Genomic DNA, 20,901 nt, shown 5'->3' with positions numbered 1-20,901 from the left:
CTGACCTCGTCCAATGGGAGGCTCCACGCTCCTGAAGGCGGGACTAACGCTTACCTGGGGCGCGGGTCCCTGCCGGAAGCCGGCGTCCGCGACGCAGCTGCTCAAGCTTGGGTGGGCGAGGTGGGAGCAGGTAGGAGCTTGGGGCCGCGGCGGGGTGGCCGGCGGGTCAGGGCGCCGAGGAGATCCAGAGCCCCGGGGCGGGCTCCCGCGGGGCTCCGCCCCCTCCACGTGGGTGCGCGGAGGCCTAGCGTGGCGCGATTGGGCGGCGGCCCTGGGGTCCCCGGTGCTGGGGAGGCTGGTGCGTCCGGTGCGGTCCCGCACGGGCTCCGACACTGGCACCCCCTCTGGGTTAACTGAGTGCGGGCGAGCGGAAGGGACGCCGCTGGCTCCTAGGTCTCAGGCCGTCAGCGCTCGCTGTGGCTGTAGTTTAATTGTCTTCCTCTGAAGACTCCCTGATTGTCTTCCGAGGCTTTCAGCTCCCACTTTCTCCTTTTTTTATTTTTGAGGCAATATCTCGTTGTGTCACTCAGGCTGGAGTGCAGTGGCGTGATCATAGCTTACTGCGGCCTGCACCTCCTGGACTCAAGCCGTCCGTCCTCCTGCCTCATCCTCCCCAGTAGCTGGGACCACATGCTGCGCACGCCACCACACCCGGATAATTTTTTTAAATGTTTTTTGTAGAAACGGGGTCTCACTATGTTACCCAGGCTGGTCTCGAATTCTTGGTCTCAAGCGATGGATCCTCCCGACTCGGCCTCCGAAAGTGCTGGGATTACAGGAGTGAGCCACCAAGCCCGGCCTCACTTTCCATCATAAGCATGCTTTCCATTCCTTCCTTCCTTCCATCTTTCATGCGTTCATTTTTAAAAAACGTTCATTGGGTTCCTCCTGCACTGTTCGGGGCATTGGGCTACAGCTGTCAACAAGTGGAAACAAGTCTGTGATCTAGTGAACTTCCATTCTGGAGGGGAGAGACAGATGACCAAGGTGCACAGAGCAGGTGGTGATAAGTGCCGTGGAGAAGATGAGAACAGGGGGTTCGAGAGTGGAGAGGAAGCAGGAGGAGGTGTGAGGCACCAGAACATTCCAGGCCGGGGCAACAGCAGGGAGCCCAGTGTGGCTGCGGCCAATTTGGGAACAGAGAAAGAGGAGGCGAGGCCCCAGAGATGCGGGGAGGGGCCAGGGCGGTGGTGTGGACCTTACCAACGGGCAAGGACCTTGACTTTCCCTTCAAGTGGAAGGGGACAGCTTGGGAAGTTTTTGAGTGGAGGTGACACACAATCTGATTTAGGGGTTTAAAAGCCATCGTGAGAGGTGGTGGCTTGGACCAGGTACCTACGGGATCATAAGGGAGTCACATTCAGGGTGTATTTCAGTGGTAAACTGACGGGAGGTGGTGGTAGGTTGGACGAGTGTGTGAGAAAGAGAGGAGTTGTGGATGGACCAAGGTTTTAAGCTTGAGCTATGATGTGAACCTCATCAGATGGATGTTTTTGGAGAGGATGAACACCGGGAAGCTCAGGTTTGTGGAGGGTGATCAGGGTATTGATTACAAATTCTTTTCTTTTTTCTTTTTTTTTTTTTTTTTGAGACGGAGTCTCGCTGTCACCCAGGCTGGAGTACAGTGGCCAGATCTCAGCTCACTGCAAGCTCCGCCTCCCGGGTTCACGCCATTCTCCTGCCTCAGCCTCCCGAGTAGCTGGGACTACAGGCGCCGGCCACCATGCCCGGCTAGTTTTTGTATTTTTTAGTAGAGACGGGGTTTCACCGTGTTAGCCAGGATGGTCTCGATCTCCTGACCTCGTGATCCGCCCATCTCGGCCTCCCAAAGTGCTGGGATTACAGGCTTGAGCCACCGCGCCCGGCCTACAAATTCTTAAGCTTGAGATGATGTGTGTAGATGATGTATATAGGTACATATGTATGGTTTTATGTAGTTATGTATATACACAGTTTATACACACACACACACACACACACATATATATTTTTTTATTTTTTTTTGAGACAGAGTCTCACTCTGTTGTCCAGGCTGGAGTGCAGTGGCATGATCTCAGCTCACTGCAACCTCCACCTCTTGGGTTCAAACGAATCTCCTGCCTCAGCCTCCCAAGTAGCTGGAATTACAGGCGTGCACCAGCACACCCAGCTATTTTTTGTGTTTTCAGTAGTGACGGGGTTTCACCATGTCCCAGGCTGGTTTCCAACTCCTGACCTCAAGTGATCCCCCTGCCTCGGCCTCCCAAAATGCTGGGATTACAGGCGTGAGCCACTGTGCCTGGCCAAACACATATATATACATACATATGTGTGTGTGTGTATATATATATATGTATGTATATATCTGTATAAACAGTGTAAACAGAGGTCAGAAGTTCAAGTACGTACATGTATATATATGTCTAGGTACATGTCTATGACTGCATATATGTTTATACATGCACAGTTGAGTTGGCGTGTAGTTCGAGGATAGGGTTAATAAGAGACCTGTAAAGAGAGGAAACAAACTCATCAGCATCTAGTTGTATTTGAAGCCACGTGACCGAATGGGATCACGAGGGAGTGAGGAGGCTGAGCACTAAGCCTGGGTCCTTCAGTGTTCAAGGACAGGCGATTAAGAGGTGGGAGCAAAAGCAGGAGTTGTGCTGTCTGTGCTGGATGCCGGGTGAAAAACGCCTGTCAAGAGAGAAGGAAGGATCAACAGTCCAATGCTGTTAGGTCAAATAAGTTGCATACTGAGAGTCGGCAATGGGATTTAGCCAGGTGGGTGTCACTGTGGCAAGGTGGTTGGGGCAAAAGCCTGATGGGATGGGGGGAGGAAAGGAGTCAGAGACAGGGCAGGTAGATGACTCTTTCCTGCCCTCCCCTCCCCTTCCTTTCTCTTTCTGTCTCTCTGTCTTTTTTTCTTTTCTTTTCTCTCCTCTTTCCTCTCATTCTGTCGCCCAGGCTAGAGTGCAGTGGCACGATCTTGGTTCACTGTAACCTCCACCTCCCCGGTTCAGGTGCTTCCCCTGTCTCAGCCTCCCAAGTAGCTGGGACTGCAGGCACCTGCTGCCACACCCAGCTAATTTTTGTTTATTTTTAATTCAGATGGGATTTCACCATATTGGTCAGGCTGTTCTCAAACTCCTGACCTCAGGTGATCTGCCTGCCTTGGCCTCCCAAAGTGCTGGGATTACAGGTGTGAGCTACTGCACCCAGCCTTGCCTTTTTTTTTTTTTTTTTTTAAGAGACAGGGTCTCTCACTCTGTCACCCAGGCTGGAGTGTAGTGGCGTGGTCATGATTCGCTGCACCCTTGAACTCCTGGGCTCAAGTGATTCTCCTGCCTCAGCCTCCCAAGTAGCTGGGACTACAGGCACGGGCCGCCATGCCCAGCTAACTACAAAATGTATGTATTTTGGGGCCAGGTCTGGTGGCTCACACCTGTAATCCCAGCAGTTTGGAATGCCAAGGTCGGAGGATCGCTTGAGCCCAGGAGTTTGAGACCAGTCTGGGCAACATGACAAAACCCCATTCCTACAAAAAATACAAAAATTAGCTGGGCATGGTGGCCTACACCTGTAGTCCCAGCTGCTGCAGAGGCTGAGTTGGGAGAATCGCTTGAGCCTGGGCAGTTGAGGCTGCAGTGAGCTGTGATCATGCCACTGCATTCCAGCCAAAATTTTTTTTGTAGTGACAGGGTTTCACTGTATTGCAAGGCTGGACATACGGCTTGATTTTTTGTAGAAAAAATGTGGCACAAATTTGGTTCTCACAACAAACTTTATAGCAAACAATCTTTCTCCCATTTATTATTATTGTAGAGTAGCACTTGGTTGTTATATTTTTATTTATTTGTTTTATTTATTTATTTTTTGAAATGGTGTCTTGCTCTGTCGCCCAGGCTGGAGTGCGGTGGTGCGATCTCGGCTCACTGAAACCTTCACCTCCTAGGTTCAAGTGATTCTCCTGCCTCCGCCTTCAGAGTAGCTGGGACTACAGGCACATGCTACCACGCCCGGCTAAGGTGTGACATTTTTAAATTTATGGTAAATAACTTGAGAGGGATTATAGTTGTTTTTTTTTTCCCCAGTATATCGAGGGGTTGTGGAACCACCACCACAATCTAATTTTAAAACTTTTTCCTTCTCCCACAAGAAATCCTGTAGCCCTTCGTGGTTACCCACTCTTCCCTCCGCTTGCCCTATCCCTAAATAATCTCTCATCTCCTTTCTGTCAGTATAATTTACATATCCTGAGCTTTTCACAGAAGTGGAATTTTGCAGTGCGGAGTCTCGGGTGTCTGGCTTCTCTCACCCAGCACAGTGTCTTCTGGGTTCATCGTGTTGTGGTACGTGTCAGTATCCCATTTCCTTTGGTGGCTGAATAGTATCCCCTGTGCGAATGCGCCACGTGTGGTTCCCCCTTCGTCCATGGATGCACAGACACGGAGGGTGTTTCCACTGCTTGGATATTAGGCACATACTGCCGTGAACATCATTGTACACGTTTTTATGGAGATGTGTTCGTTTCTCTTTGATTGGCATTTCCTAAATGACCCATGATGCTGAGCTGCGTTTCATGTGCCTGTTGGCCATTCATGTATCTTCTTTGGAGAGACGTCTCTTCAGATCCCTTCCCCATTTAAAAACCAGGTTATTTGTCTCCTATTGTTGAGTTGTTAGAGGTCTTTATATATTCTGGTTACTAGTGTCTTGTCAGATATGTGATTTGCAGGTATTTTTCTCCAATACTATGGGTGGTCTTTTTTTTTTTTTTTTAAATACAGGTTCTCACTTTGTTGTCCAGGCTGGGTTGTAGTGGCATAATCATGGCTTATTACAACCTCGACTTCCTGAGCTCAGATCATCCTCCCACTTCAGCCTCCGAGGTAGCTGGGACTCCAGGTGTGCATCACCATGCCTGGCTAATTTTTTGTATTTTTTGTAAAGGATGGAGCCTCACTATGTTGCCCAGGCTGGTCTTGAACTCCTGGGCTCAAGCAGTCCTCCCACCTCCCCAAGTGCTGGGATTAGAGGCGTGAGCCACCATGCCCAGCCTGGGTTTTCTTTTTGCTTTATTTTGTGTAGAGATGCGGTCTTGCTGTGTGGTCGGGACTGGTCTGGAACTCCTGGCCTCAAGTAATCCTCCTGCCTCGGCCTCCCAAAGTGCTGGGATTACAGGCGTGAGCCACCGCACCCAGCCTCTTTACTTTCTTGCTGGCATCCTTTGCAGCACAAAAGTTTTACATTTTGTTGTAGTCCAATTTATTTTCTTCTTCTTTAGCTGCCGGTTTTTGGTGGCATATGTGAGAGGCCATTGCCTAATCCAAGGTCATGAAGATTTACTCCTATGTTTTCTTCTATAATTTTATAGTTTTAGGTCTTCCATTTAGGACTTTGATCTATTTTGAGTTAGTTTTGTGTATGGTGCGAGGTAGGGCTCCAAATCAGTTCTTTTATATGTTGGTAGCCAGTTGTGCTGGCACCATTTGTCTTTCCCACTGAATTGTCATGGCACTCTTGTTGAAAATCAGTTGACAGTAAATGAAAGTAAATGTGGTTTTCCATAACAAACATTCATTATCTCAAAACTTGAGTCACTTTCCCTTAGAACTATTAAAATAAACTTTTCCATAATATGGAAAAGTTACTTGAGTTCACTTCCCTTAGAACTACTAAAATAAACTTTTCCATAATATGGAAAAGTCCTTTATCCCTTTTTAGCAAATAGACATAGTGATTAAGTTTTTAAATGATAATTTACAGAATGAATATAGATTTGACTTAACTTTTATAGTAATGGGTATGTAAATATTTGCTGAACTTTTCTTTATTATTTTTTTTTTTGAGACGGAGTCTCGCTCTGTCACCCGGACTGGAGTGCAGTGGCCAGATCTCAGCTCACTGCAGCTCCGCCCTCCCGGGTTTCACGCCATTCTCCTGCCTCAGCCTCCCTGAGTAGCTGGACTACAGGCGCCAGCCACCTCCGGCCCGGCTTAGCTTTGTTTTGTGTTTTTTTAGTAGGACGGGGGTTTCACCGTGTAGCCAGGATGGTCTCGAACTCCTGACCTCGTGATCCGCCCGTCTCGGCCTCCCAAAGTGCTGGGATTACAGGCTTGAGCCACCGCGCCCGGCCTGAACTTTTCTTATTTCTCTCACAAGGTAATTGGCTGGCATGGTCTTTTGTCTTTTCAGAGCCCCTGTGTCAACAGTATCTCATTCTTCCAAGATTTCTTATTACACAGCTAATTGAAATCTGTAGCCTCTGGCTTCTGATGCTTTTTCAATATAAGGCTCAATTAAAGAATAAGGGACTTGGGGTTTTCTGATTCCACAATAGGAATATTCTTTCAGTGTGCTGTTACCAGTGACAGCCCCAAGTGGGATGGAGGGAGCCCTTGTGCAGGCTCTGCCCTTTGGACGGGGCCTTTGCTCTTCAACTGTCTCCTTGGTTTCTGGCCTCACCTAGCATCCCAGGCCTGCGTTGACCTCCCCTGACACTTTTTCACAGCGAGTGGTATTTAGACCACACCTGGGTTCTAGGTGGGCTCGGTGCTGCCAGGCCCTTTCCATGATGATCATCCTTTAACTGCCGCTCTCCCGTCACCTTTCCTGCTTTACTCTTTTTTTTTATTTTTATTTTTTAAACACAAGGTCTCATTCTTTTGCCCAGGCTGGAGTGCAGTGGTGCAAAATCTTGGCTCACTGCAGCCTCGATCTCCTGGGCTCAAGCAATCCTCCCACCTCCACCTCCTGAGTAGCTGAGACCACAGGTGTGCACCACCAAGCATAGCCAATTTTTAAAAAATGTTTTGTAGATATGGAGCCTCGCTATGTTGCTCAGGCTGGTCTCAAACTCCTGGGCTCAAGCAGTCTGCCCACCTCAGCCTCCCCGAATGCTGGGATGACAGGCATGAGCCACTGTGCCCGGACTGTTTTGATTTTGGGGTGGGATTTGGCTTTCTTGGTGTTCCCTGGCTTACTGACATGGTCCTTTGTGGGTGTGTGTCTGAGCTGTCCGGGCTGGAGGCTGTGTGGTGTGTGTCTGAGCTGTCTGGGCTGGAGGCCATGTGGTGAAGCAATGTGCTGGTTGTTGAGTTCCTGTCTCTCGGCTCCCCAGCGCCTCTGTGTTACTCCCCCACCCCCACCCACTCGGGGGGCCTACATAGCCTGGGGCTCTGCAGGACACTTTTCTGTTCTCAGCTCCTTTTAAGGCTCTACCCAGTAGGGGCAGCAGGGGAGACTGGGAGCTGGAGGGTGGCGAGGAGTGTAAGGAGGAGTGTGGGTAAGGGGGTGGCCCTGGGGAGGGTGGGGACAGGAAGGGAGGGGTGGGGACAGGGACATGGGGTCAGGCGAGGGCTTCTTCTGCTCCTGCTGTCCTGCCTGAGCGAGCCCATGCAGGAGGCTTCGCTGCAGCGGCAGGCGTGGACCGGGCTCCTGCTTCTCCCTCCTAGAAGCAGCCCGTTCCCTCCCCGCACCCCACCCCAGGTTCTTCCTTAGGTCCCAGCTATAGCCGCCAGTACCCCTCCATCAGGGACCCAGGGCCTGCTATCCCAGCCCCTCCAGCAGGCTCCCAGGTCTGGTGGCCTCAGCTGCCTCTTTCGGCTCCCTCTTCACACAGTCCACAAAGGACACGGGTTCTGCCGTCCCTGGACTTCTCCGTCCTGGCGTGGTGTTCTAGAGACAGCTGTGCTGGAGAAAGGAGGCCTAACCACATGCCCCTCGAATGCCGCATCCATCCTCGTACGTGGCCTGCTCCATGCTCCTTGCATGCTCAGAGGAGATCCCAGACTCAGGGTGGTCCTCGAGCCCCCCCACCCGCGGTAGCCAGGTGTCCTGTGATGGGCAGGGCTGGCACCCGCAGCCCGGGTGGTGCCACAGCTTCCCTAGTTGATGGGGAGCACGAGTGAGCCCATGATGGGAGAAAGTGAAAACAATTCAAAATATTCAGTGATTACAGAGCAGGCAGATTTTCACTTTGGGGAAATTATGATACTGTCACTGGAAATGGTATTTCTCTCAATCTTAAAAGCTTTGTGGCCGGGCGCAGTGGCTCAAGCCTGTAATCCCAGCACTTTGGGAGGCTGAGACGGGCAGATCACGAGGTCAGGAGATCGAGACCATCCTGGCTAACACGGTGAAACCCCGTCTCTACTAAAAATACAAAAAAAATTCGCCAGGCGTGGTGGCGGGCGCCTGTAGTCCCAGCTACTCGGGAGGCTGAGGCAGGAGAATGGCGTGAACCCAGGAGGCGGAGCTTGCAGTGAGCTGAGATCCGGCCACTGCACTCCAGCCTGGGCGACAGAGCAAGACTCCATCTCAAAAAAAAATAAATAAAATACAATAAAATAAAATAAAAAAAGCTTTGTGTTCGTGTTCAGTTAGAAATATAGAATATATAATCCATGTATGATAGCAGCTGCGTTAAATAAAAACAGTCAGAAAAAAGACCGAATGGGGCTGGGCATGGCAGTGGCCCCAGCACTTGGAGAGGCCGAGGCAGAGGATGGCTTGAACCAAGGGGTTTAAGACCAGCCTGGGCAGCATAGCAAGACCCTGCCTCTACAAAAAACTTAAGTAAGCCAGGCATGGTGGCACACACCTGTGATTACAGCTACTCAGGAGGCTGAGGTGGGAGGATGGCTTGAGCCTGGGATTTTGAGGATGCAGTGATCCAAGATTGTGCCACCGCACTCCAGCCTGGGTGGCAGGATGAGATGAGCTGAGATCGCACTGCCGCACTCCAGCCTGGGTGGCAGGGTGAGATGACCTGAGATTGTACTGCCGCACTCCAGCCTGGGTGACAGTGAGATGAGCCGAGATTGTGTCACCACACTCCAGCCCGGGTGACAGGGTGAGATGAGCCGAGATCGCACTGCCGCACTCCAGCCTGGGTGGCAGGGTGAGATGACCCGAGATCGCACTGCTGCACTCCAGCCTGGGTGACAGGGTGGGATGAGCCGAGATCGCACTGCCGCACTCCAGCCTGGGTGACAGGGTGAGATGACCTGAGATTGCACTGCCACACTCCAGCCTGGGTGACAGTGAGATGAGTCAAGATTGTGTCACCGCACTCCAGCCCGGGTGACAGGGTGAGATGAGCCGAGATCGCACTGCTGCACTCCAGCCTGGGTGACAGGGTGGGATGAGCCGAGATCGCACTGCCGCACTCCAGCCTGGGTGACAGGGTGAGATGACCTGAGATTGCACTGCCACACTCCAGCCTGGGTGACAGTGAGATGAGTCAAGACTGTGTCACCGCACTCCAGCCTGGGTGACAGGGTGAGATGAGCCGAGATCCCACTGCCGCACTCCAGCCTGGGTGACAGGGTGAGATGACCTGAGATTGCACTGCCACACTCCAGCCTGGGTGACAGTGAGATGAGTCAAGATTGTGTCACCGCACTCCAGCCCGGGTGACAGGGTGAGATGAGCCGAGATCCCACTGCCGCACTCCAGCCTGGGTGACAGGGTGGGATGAGCCGAGATTGCACTGCTGCACTCCAGCCTGGGTGACAGTGAGATGAGCTGAGATCGCGCCACCGCACCCCAGCCTGGGTGACAGGGTGAGACCCTGACTCAAAAAAAAAAAAAAAAAAAAAAAAAAGGAAATACACCAAGATGTCAAATTGGTTGCCATAGGTGATAAAATGTGGGGGTTTGAGTTTAACTTTTATATGTTTTCCGTATTTTCTGAAATACTTTTTTTAAAAAATGGGAGAGTGCCCTATTTCTTTTTATTTAAAAATCTTATATGAGCTAAGCCTTTTATTTCCTTATTTTCAGCAATTTACTTTCTCTGTTGCAGGATGGCAAAACAGAAGAGAAAAGTTCCTGAAGTGACGGAGAAAAAGAACAAAAAGCTGAAGAAGGCCTCAGCAGAGGGGCCACTGCTGGGCCCTGAGGCCGTGCCAAGTGTCGATGGAGCCAGCTCCAAGGTAAGGCCGCCAGTGCTCCGCTGGCCCCGCCCGCTGGGATCCACCGATTTTCTGATCTAGAGGGAGGGGGCGGCTCAGCCTGCTGGTCTCTGTAGAGCAGAGGCTGGAATAGATGCAGAGGCGTGGATGGGCTTGGTGCCTTCCAGAAGCAATTGTAGGACAAAAAAGGATTTTAGTAAATTTTGAGTTGGAACTCCATGATTGCCTTTTTTAGCCATCAGGACACTGCTGTTTTGGGTGCCGTGATGTGTAGGGGACTTGGTGGCGGCACGCAGGATGGTGAGGGGCCTGCAGCAGGCCTTTGGTTGTGCCCTGGGAAGGTGCGGGCGGTGGCTCCTCACCTGGGCATGTGCAGGGGCGTGGCCTGAAAGCCTGTGGTTAAAAACGCACATCTAGAAATGTTCACGTCGAATAACATGGTTATTGTCCGTATGAAAATCACCTATTGGCCTCACTTTCTAAACTGTGCAGTGGATTCTAAATAACATGGGAATCTGAGTGTCCACCACCATTCACCTGAAAAGATACATGAGCCATCTTCTCCTAAAGTTACGCGTTTTTATTCCTCGTTTTCTTGAGACACAGTCTCGCTCTGTCACCCAGGCTGGAGTGCAGCAGTCACCCAGATCACCCAGGCTGGAGTGCAGTGGTGGGATCTCGGCTCAGTGCAACCTCCATCTCCTGGATTCCAGCGATTCTCCTGCCTCAGCCCCACAAGTAGCCAGGATTACAGGTGCACACCACTGCACCTGACTAATTCTTTGTATATTTTATAGAGATGGGGTTTCACCATGTTGGCCAGGCTGGTCTTGAAACTCCCGACCTCAAGTGATCCACCCGCCTCGGCCTCCCAACATGCTGGAATTACAGGCATGAGCCACCCCGCCTGGCCTGCATTTTTATTCTTTTTTTTTTCCTGAGACAGAGTCTCACTCTGTCACCCAGGCTGGTGTGCATTGGTGCCATCTTGGCCCACTGCCATCTCCGCCTCCCAGGGTTCACGCCATTCTCCTGCCTCAGCCTCCTGAGTAGCTGGGACTACAGGCGCCCGCCACCACGCCCAGCCAATCTTTTTGTATTTTTAGTAGAGATGGGGTTTCACTGTGTTAGCCAGAATGGTGTCGATCTCCTGACCTCGTGATCCCCCCGCCTCAGACTCCCAAAGTGCTGGGATTACAGGTGTGAGCCACCACGTCCAGCCCTGCATTTTTATTCTTGAAAGTATTTTGTTATGTCCTGTATCATGTTTATCTTCCACAAAAAGATGCATATACATTTAAATTTGAAAATATAGGCTGGGCGCGGTGGCTTAAGCCTGTAATCCCAGCACTTTGGGAGGCCGAAACGGGTGGATCACGAGGTCAGGAGATCGAGACCATCCTGGTCTACACGGTGAAACCCCGTCTCTACTAAAAAATACAAAAAACTAGCCGGGCGAGATGGCGGGTGCCTGTAGTCCCAGCTACTCGGGAGGCTGAGGCAGGAGAATGGTGGGAACCCGGGAGGCGGAGCTTGCAGTGAGCCGAGATCGCGCCACTGCACTCCAGCCTGGGCTACAGAGCGAGACTCCGTCTCAAAAAAAAAAAAAAAAAAGAAAATATAAAAAATTTTTTTACCCACCAAGTTCTGAGTGTTTCTTCTACGTTGAGCTGTGTTTACCGTTAGTAGCATGCTGTTGATCAAAACAGCATAATAGATTAGGAATTTTCACAAATGATTCTACATAAAGTGAAATCCGATGAGGCATGCATTGCATCGTGGTCAGGGCATTGTGACCCCGTGTCACCACCCTGCGAAGGGCAGAGCTTTCCGTGTCTCTGTGGTTGGCGCACTCACCTGTGGATCTGCGTGTCATTGTTCGAGAGAAAGCAGGTTTCCAAGGGCTGTGTTCCTGTTCCCATGTCAGATTTCAGTGCCGAGCAGCCTTGTTGACATAGATGAGTAAATGGGAACGAGAGTGTTGTTGTAGCTTTGTTGCTTAAGTCCTTAAACTTTGAGACCATTCTGTGGTTTGGGGCACATATTTTCAGAATTTATTTTAAAGATTGATCAGTAAGTGACAGCTAGACTGGGTCCCTGAGTTGTTCAAGGGCCCGGTGCCAACTTGTTACATTTGTTCACTTCCCCAGGGTGACGCCAGGGTTCGTGCTCTGCCGTTATTTAGTGCTGGAGGTCTCGTGCCTGGGGCGGTGTGCCATTGTGAGATGTGGGGTGGCAAGTGGCCCTGTTTTTCATGAAAGGAGAAAAGGGCCACTGTGCGGAGGGAGGTGGAAAGGGGGAGCCCATGCAGGCCCTTCTTCAAAGCGGCTTCCAGCAGGAAGTGGGCACTGCCGGTGCTTGGAGGGGTCGCTGGGCTACCCAGCCGCGGATGCCTGGGACAGTGGAGTGTGCCTGGTTGCTGGGTGTGGCCCAGCCCACTCTGGGATCCTGTCCAGTGAGGCAGTGCTGAGCTCTCGGAAGGTGGTGTAAAATCACGTCCACCACGTCTGTGGCTGCAGGCGGCTCAGCAGGCGTGGGTGGAGGGGAGAAGCCGGGGTATGTGCCTCGGGGAGGTCTTGGCTATCTCAGAGGGTCGTCTCTCACGGCCACCCACGAGGGGCGAGGGAAGCCAGACAGTACCCCCAGCACAGCCAGACAGCTTGTCCTGGGCTCTCTTTAGCGGAACACCCCAAGGTCACCCGGAGGCCGAGGCCTGGCAGGTGCAGAGGTCCTATGGCTCCCGTGCAGCGGGTCAGGAGGCCGCCCAGCGTTCCACCTGAGCCTCTCCCTGAATTTCGGCTCCTCCTCCACAAGGTGTTCAATTCCTGTGTCCCCAGGCCGACTGCCTCTTATTTGCGCCTTCTTCACAGCCTGAGGTCCAGTTGTGCGGGTGCCTTTTGGTTTCTGGGTTCCAGATGGACACTGGTTTCTCAAGAGCTGTTGGATCTCTTGTTCTGTGGTTCAGCCCAGTCCCGATTCCACAGAGCCTCAGGCACACAAGACTTTGGTGGGTGTGGCGTTACCCTGAACTTTTTGAGTTGAGTCAAGAAGCTTCTGGCTCTCCCTTCTTGGTGAACCCTCCTCCTGCCTGATCCCCACACAGGCCGCTGGTCACTGGCAGGACCCCCATGACAGCTCGGCTTATGGTGACTGTGGGCAGAGATTAAAACTCGTACCCAAGTGAGGGGCTGGTGTCTGTCCTTTTGTTTAAGTTCAAGTAATTATTTTAAAGTATGTGATTCAAGTAATTATTTTTCATTATTAAAATACGTGTTGATTAAAAGAAAGTTGGAAAGCAAGAGGGGAAAGAAGAAAGCCTTTGTTTCCTTCAGCTCCGCTTTGAGGGCTGGACTCTGCTGGTCTGGAACACGCGGCTGCCGGCAGAGTCACCACACTCTCACTTGGCTTTCTGGCCACTGGTGCGGAGTTGGTCTCAGGCCCGCCCAGCTGAGCGTTGGGAAGCGACCTGGAGCCGGTTTCTTAGCCTTTGGAGGAGCTGGCAGCGGGAAAAGGGCCTGGGAAGCCAGGGAATGCGGTCTCCGTGGAGCCCGGTTCACCAGCAGGGGTCGGCAGCCACGTTCCTTCTGAGGGAGCTGGTGGAAGGAGCTGCCTTCGGCTGGATTCTCTGCAAAGTGCATGCCCCTGTGGCCCGTTTCCAGGCTACTGGGAGGGTTTTCAGATGGGCCTCTGACTCCATATGGGGGCTCGGGGCTCATGTTCTTGTGTGTCGGGAGCCAGTCTCCACATTAAAGGCGGTGTCTCTGCTATGGATATTTCCTTGCTGACTCTCCCTGGTTCTCATGGGAAATTGTTTAGAAAAGAAAAGGTTTCAAGCTTTTTTTTGAAGCTGAACCTAAGTGCTTAGAAGGGTGGGCGGCTGGGCCTGGGGAGCAGCATTCCTGGGCTCCGGGGAGCTTGTGGAAAAGTACTGCCCTGGCTCCTCCCCTCCCCCTGTGGATCCTGGACGGACCTCCGGAATCTGCCATCGAGGACGGAGAAGCCTGTGTCCCCCCGTGGGCCATCATGTTGTCCTCCCGGCAGCGTCTGTCTGGGGAGCCTGCGGGTCAGCGGCCGCTCCCGGGGCCCTGTGCAGCCTCTTCCCACAGCATGAGCGCTCTGAGCTTGCGCCAGGATCGCCGCCATGTCCCCAAGTGACAGGACTTCATTGCCCCTTGGGGAGCACTCCCTCAGCGTTCCAGTTCCCGCTCAGGCCTGTGGGCTTGGCCCCGGGAAGCCGCCTGGGCTGGGTGTACTCACTCTCCCAGGCTTCAGTCCCTGGTGCCTCTGTCTGGCACCAGTGAGATTTGGCCGTTCCTTGGTCCTGGGCACCAGGGCCTCAGGGTCTCGGCTCTGGGCGTGGTTTGCTGAGCGCACTATCCCAGAGGCCCCTGCTGGCCTGGAGTGCTGGGGAGGTGGGTGGCTCGTGGGGGCCCCGGCAGGAGGAACAGCTGCTCCCACGGGCCTGTCTTGTGTCTTGGTGACGGGGCTGTACGATTGCTCGCTGGTCTTAGAAGGGACTGGCACCTGCCGCTTCTGTCCTCCTCAGCTCTGCGGGCAGGAGGTTCTGCCACTGGGGTTGGCGCCTTGGGCCTTTCCTCTTGTGGACCAGAGGGTCCCAGGGTTTGCCCTGTCTGCTTCCTGTTTCGTAGCTAAGCCCTCCCCGGAGAGCTGGGGTTTAGGAGTTCTGTCTTCATGTTCCTTTAACCCTTCCAGGCCTGGTTTCCCACTTGAGCGGGTTGTGAGGATGAGGTTTCAAATGACATGTGCCCTTTGAGGGGACTGTGGGGCCCCGGCTGAGCCAGGCCTGCTGCCCAGCATCCCCTGGGGTTGGTGGATGTGGAAGGAGGCCATGTGACTTGGCAGGTCTTTCTGTCTTTCGCCCTCCCCCTCCCTCTCCAGTCTCACTAAAGGGGACCCTTAGCTTCTCTGTTTCTGTCTGAAGCCACGGACCTGTATGCCAGGGAAGGTGGCATACGTGCAACCACCCCATGCAGAGGCAGCCAAGTGGCTGCTGGTGTGGAGGCCCCTGTGATGACCCGGCCGCTTCCCTGCTGTTGTCAGTGCCCTTTGGCTGCCTGGAGATGAAAGGTGGGCTCCCTCAGTCCAGTGTTGTCAGCAGAACACCCCTGGCTTCCTCTGCCTCATAGGAATCCCTTATGTGGGCTGGGCGCGGTGGCTCAAGCCTGTAATCCCAGCACTTTGGGAGGCCGAGACGGGCGGATCACGAGGTCAGGAGATCGAGACCATCCTGGCTAACACGGTGAAACCCCGTCTCTACTAAAAAATACAAAAATCTAGCCGGGCGAGGTGGCGGGGGCCTGTAGTCCCAGCTACTCCGGAGGCTGAGGCAGGAGAATGGCGTGAACCCGGGAGGCGGAGCTTGCAGTGAGCTGAGATCCGGCCACTGCACTCCAGCCTGGGCGACAGAGCGAGACTCCGTCTCAAAAAAAAAAAAGAATCTCTTATGTGTGCAACACTTTCTGTCCACACAGGCATCTCGACAGCGATTCTTAGCAGCCTGGAGGTGCTGGGGCAGAGGCGTGGGTGCTGTGCTGGTTTTAGTCACCTGGCCGTCTGTCCTGGGGAAGAGACTCACCCCTGGTTTCTGACTCTGGTTACCTCATGGAGCCCACTAGCAGAGACCAGGATCCCTTCCTGTAGCCGGCTGCGAGCCAGCGGAGGCTCAGCCGAGGGCAGGGTCTGTGTGTCGAGGCGCCGTGTAAGGACCATTGGGGCTCAGACAAGGCCTCGGGTGGGTGCAGCACGCTGCCCTGTGTGAGTGTAGTGGCTGCGGAAGGCTTCATGGGCCACAGTAAGCGGCTTGACCATCCGGCTGTGGGGCCTGCACCTCACGCACCCAGAACGCGGGGCGCAGGTAGTGGTCGACTGAAGAGAGCAGGGCCACTGGGCAGGGACCAGTGTGTAGAAACTCTCGATTTGCTGCTTTTGTAATCTTGAAAATCAATATGAATTACTTGAGCATGAAGCCCACAGCTTTATAAAACTATCAAATGAGGCCGTGAACTTCATGGCCTTGAGAATTTGCTCCGAGCCAAAATACTTCAGACCAATGGTATTTTGCCCCAAGAAGCATAACTGCTCTGGCAGTGGGATTTTGTGTCTGAACTCTTGGGACTGAGTGGTTGCTGGTGTCTGCGGAGGCTCCCTGGGAGCTGAAATTGTTTTTCTTAGTGGAATTCCACCCGCCCCCCACCCACATTGCTTTTATCTTCTCCTGTCTGACTGCTGCATGCGGGGGTCTGCCCGCTGAATTTTGAACTCATACATGTACAGGGCTGAGAGGCAGGTGGAACCGGAGGAACTGTCTTACGTGTGGGGAAAACAGACCTCAAGAACTCGCATGGTCTACTCTGAGGCCTGTGTAGGCGGCAGGAAGCCGGCTCCCTCCTGCATCCCTGCCGGCCACGCTGCCCCCTGTGTCCATCCGTTTTTGTGGCTGAGTAATAGTCCATGGGTCGCCTGCTGGCCACGCTGCCCCATGTCCATCCATTTTCAGGGCTAAGCCGCGCTGCCCCGTGTCCATCCATTTTTGTGGCCACACCGCCGCGTGTGCATCCATCTTTGTGGCCTGCGCTGCCCCGTGTCCATCCGTCTTTGTGGCCGCGCTGACCCGTGTCCATCTGTCTTTGTGGCTGTGCCGCCCCGTGTCCATCTGTTTTTGTGGCCGTCTCACCCCGTATCCATCTGTTTTTGGGGCTGAGTGAATTAGTCCATGCACACTGCCCCGTGTCCATACGTCTTTGTGGCCATGCCGCCCCGTGTCCATACGTTTTTGATCCGTTTTCAGGGCTGAGTGAAATAGTCCATGCACACTGCCCTGTGTCCATCCGTCTTTGTGGCCATGCCGCCCTGTGTCCATCCGTTTTTGATCCATTTTTGGGGCTGAGTGAAATAGTCCATGCACACTGCCCCGTGTCCATCTGTCTTTGTGGCCGCGCTGCCTGTCCATCCGTCTTTGTGGCCGCGCCGCCCGTGTCCCTCCGTCTTTGTGGCTGCGCTGCCCGTGTCCCTCCGTCTTTGTGGCTGCGCCGCCCGTGTCCCTCCGTCTTTGTGGCCGCGCCGCCCAGTGTCCATCCGTCTTTATGGCCGCGCCGCCCCGTGTCCATCTGTCTTTGTGGCCGCGCCGCCCCGTGTCCATCCGTTTTTGATCCGTTTTTGGGGCTGAGTAAAATAGTCCATGCACACTGCCCCATGTCCATCCGTTTTTGTGGCCGCGCTGCCCCACGTCCATCCGTTTTTGATCCGTTTTCGGGGCTGAGTGAAATAGTCCGTGGTGCGGAATGATCACAGATTCTCTCCCCCGTTTACCAGAGTTTGGAGACTGAGTTGTTTCCAACTTGGGGCTGTTAACGAATGTGCTGTTAACATTTGCATCTGCGTCTTTTTATGCTTTCGTTCCTAGGACCAGAATTGCTGGATCCTATAGTAAGTGTGTGGTTAATTTTTTGAGAAGATGCTGGCTGGGCACGGTGGTTCATGCCTGTAATCTTATCACTTTTTGGAGGCCGAGGCAGAAGGATTACTTGAGTTCAGGAGTTTGAGACCAGCCAGGGCAACATGGTGAAACCCCGTCTGTACAAAAAATACAAAAATTAGCCAGGCATGGTGGAGTGCACCTGTAGTCTCTCAGCTACTAGGGAGGCGGAGATGGGAGAATCACCTGAGGCTGCAGTGAGCCAAGATTGCACCACTGCACTCCAGCCTGGGTGACAGAGTGAGACCCCGTCTCAAAAAAAAAAAAAAAAAAAACCCAAAACATTGAACAAAAAAGAAGCATGAGGGTCCTGGTGCCGCCACACCCTGGTTGACACGTGGTGCTGCTAGCTTCTTAATTTTGGCCACTCTTGTAGGTGTAGTCTCGTCATTCTGAGTATGTGGTTTTAAAAAACAGCTTTTTATTGAGATATATTTGATGTAAGGTCAGTTTTTTATCTTTATGATTTCTGATTTTTCTTCCGAAAGAAGTGCTTCTCTTTTATATTTTTTAGAACCAATTTAAATTTATGTTTTATGTGCGATAGGGATCTAACTTCTTTTGTTCTAAAAGAAAGATATACTTGCCTTAGAATCTTTTGTTGAGCATTCTATCCCCCCCACCTTTTTTTTTTTGATGGAGTTTCACTCTTGTTGCCTAGGCTGGAGTGCAGTGGCACAATCTTGGCTCACCACAACCTCCGCCTCCCGGGTTCAAGTGATTCTCCTCTCTCAGCCTCCCGAGTAGCTGGGATTACAGGCATGCACCACCACACCCAGCTAATTTTGTATTTTTTTATAGAGACAGGGTTTTGCCTTTTGGCTGGGCTGATCTTGAACTCCTGACCTCATGTGATCCGCCCTCCTCGGCCTCCTAAAAGTGCTGAAATCACAGGCATGAGCCACCGCGTCTGGCCGAGGGTTGGACTTTCTCCATGTCCTCGCCAGCGCTGTGATATGTGACCTTCTGATTCTAGATATCCTAGTGGGTCTGGGAAGTGGTATCTCCTTGTGGTTTTGATCGGCACCTCCCCAAGGCTAATGAGGGTGAGCATCTTTTCATGTGCTTGTTGGTCACTTTTATGTTTTCCTTGGAGAAATGTCTATTCAGACCCTTTGCCGCTGGGCACAGTGGCTCACGCCTGTCATCCCACTCTTTAGGAGACTGAGGCAGGAGGATCACTTGAAGCCAGACGTTTGAGACCAGCCTGGGCAACTTAGCAAGATCCTGTCTCTACAGAAAATTAAGAAGTTAGCTAGGCATGGTTACACATGCCTGTAGTCCCAGCTATTCGAGAGGCCAAGGTGGGAGGATTGCTTGAACCCAAGATTTTGAGGCTGCAGTGAGTTCTGATCTCCTGCACTCTAGCCTGGGTGACAGAGCAAGACCCCGTCCCCAAAACTAGAAAGTGAAAAACCAACAAAACAAACCTTTCACCCACTTTAACCACAATGATTATTTGTGTCTATTATTGGGTTGTGAGAGTTTTTACGAATTCCAGGTACAGTTCTTTTCTCGGATGTGCGACTTGCAGGTATTTTCTCCCATTCTGTGGCTTCTCTTCCACTTTCTTGATGATGTCCTTTGAGGCACTAAAGTTTTCAGTTTTGAGGAAGACCAGTTGATCTATTTTTCTTTTGTTGCCTGTGCTTTTGATGCCATATCTAAGAAGTGAGCCTCCTGCCTTGACCTCTGAAAGTGCTGGGATTACAGGCGTGAGTCACCACACCCGGCCCACAATAGCGTTTTTTTTTAAGAGTCGCATAGTATTCCATTATCTTGTTATACCATAATTTATTTAGTGAGGTCCTTACCACAGTGTTTAATACTTCAGTTTAAAAAAAAAATGTTTTAATATCTAGTAAAGTGAGTACTTTTTTTTTTTTTGGTAGAGATGGTGTCTCACTATCTTGCCCAGGCTGATCTCAAACTTCTGGGCTCAAGCAATTTTCCCTCCTCAAGCATCCCAAAGTCCTGATATTACAGGCGTGAGCCACCTCGCCTGGCCATAAGAACCTCTTTCTTCATTGTTTTTTCAGAGAGTGTTCTTGGCCTTCTATTTGTATGAATTTTGGAATCAGCTTTTATATTCCACAAAAATTTTTTTGTGACTTATTGAGGTTGTCTTTTCTGTTATCCAGGAAAGTTTTATGGTTTTCTCTGGAAAGATCTTGCTTGTTTCTTGTTAGGATTCTTGATACTTTTGAGTCTGTTTCCTCCTCTGGTGTGTCATAATGGTTACTGACGGTGTATTGGGAAGTTATAGATAATTTGGATGTTGATCGTAGAGCTAACAACAATGCTGAGTTTTCTAATTCTGTTATTTCGTCAATTGATTCTCTTGGATCGGGTTTTTTAAGTGAAAATGTCTCTAGAGAATGGCAGGTGTGCCTCCGCTTTGTGCTTACGCCATGTTTGTTTTTCTTCTAGCAACGGCTAGGACTTTTGAGCCGGTGTTGTATGATAGATGTGATCATCTTTAATATGGCCATGTAATTCACATATTCCACAGCAGAACTACTTTTGTATTTCTGGCATAACCCAGAAGCCTGGTGTTTTAATATTATTGCTGGGTAAGCGTTGTGCTGTGGTTTTCTTGTTTTGGTCTCAGTTGAATTCTGAAGGAAACCTTGTGTGGCTCTCTGGATGAGAAGATGGGCAGCATGTGACGCCGGCAGTGTTCGTTCCCGTAGCAGCAATGATGAGCTTCCCTTTTGTCTATTTTTGAATAAGCACCGGCCTGTGGTCCCAGCTTCTAGCGGGGCTGAGGCGGGAGGATCCCTTGAGCTCAGCAGGTCAGGGCCAGCCTGGGCAACGTAGCAAGATCTGGTCTCTAGAAAACAAAACAAAATGAAAAAGGCGCGTTGGTGATGGAAGCGGTCCCTAGAGCTGTAGTGATGTCGTCGTCCTGTGTGGGCATCAGTGATGGAAGCCGGTCCCTAGAGATGTAGTGTTGTGTCATCTTGCGTGGGCATCAGTGATGGAAGCCGGTCCGTAGAGCTGTAGTGATGTCGTCATCCTGCGTGGAAAAGCCTGCCATGGGCACCTCTGCACTGCGGGCTAATTAGGAGAAGAATAGGGCATCGGTGAGCAACAAGAGGACATTTAACTTGAAATATAAAATTAGAATCTACGTCGATGGGAAGTTGAGCCACCGAGAGGTTTGCACTTCTTCCTGAGCTGGGGCCTAGCTTCCCACCAAAATACCTTGAGATGCCAGAAATAAAAGCGCACACAACACCAGATGCTTCATTCCTGGGAGACAAGTTCCAGGGAGACAAGTTCGAGAAGAGCCCCAGAGCAGAGCATGGCCTCCTGCCGTCCAGGCCAAGTCCTGGAGCCCCTTTGCCCCTCGAAGGCTGCCATGACTCAGAGTTTCTGCACCGCTCCTTGCCTGGGAGTCAGACCTGCCACCCGCAGGGAGGAATTAAAGGCAGAAATGGTGGCTTGGGAGGAGGCGCGCTGTCGGAAAATCAGAGCTGTGTCAGAGGAGGTAGGGAGTCTGTC

General features: G+C 51.9%; 1 protein-coding gene across 3 annotated transcripts in view; it reads left to right on the top strand.

Moving 5' to 3' along the window:
- Nucleotides 1–20,901, top strand: part of C6H7orf50 (chromosome 6 C7orf50 homolog) — a 125,286-nt gene continuing 104,385 nt past the window's right edge. The window contains exons 1-2 of one of the 3 annotated variants that reach the window (XM_010366643.2): nt 1–130; nt 9,791–9,920. In XM_010366643.2, coding sequence (XP_010364945.1) covers nt 9,792–9,920 — 129 coding nt within the window. In that variant the 5' untranslated portion in view covers nt 1–130; nt 9,791. The other 2 variants (XM_010366644.2, XM_030932271.1) reach the window with 2 other exon arrangements.

Source organism: Rhinopithecus roxellana, chromosome 6, assembly GCF_007565055.1.
Source record: "Rhinopithecus roxellana isolate Shanxi Qingling chromosome 6, ASM756505v1, whole genome shotgun sequence".
Classification (NCBI taxonomy): Eukaryota; Metazoa; Chordata; class Mammalia; order Primates; family Cercopithecidae; genus Rhinopithecus; species Rhinopithecus roxellana.
Note: the sequence above shows the minus strand (reverse complement) of the source record. Positions and strands in the feature narration are given on the sequence as shown.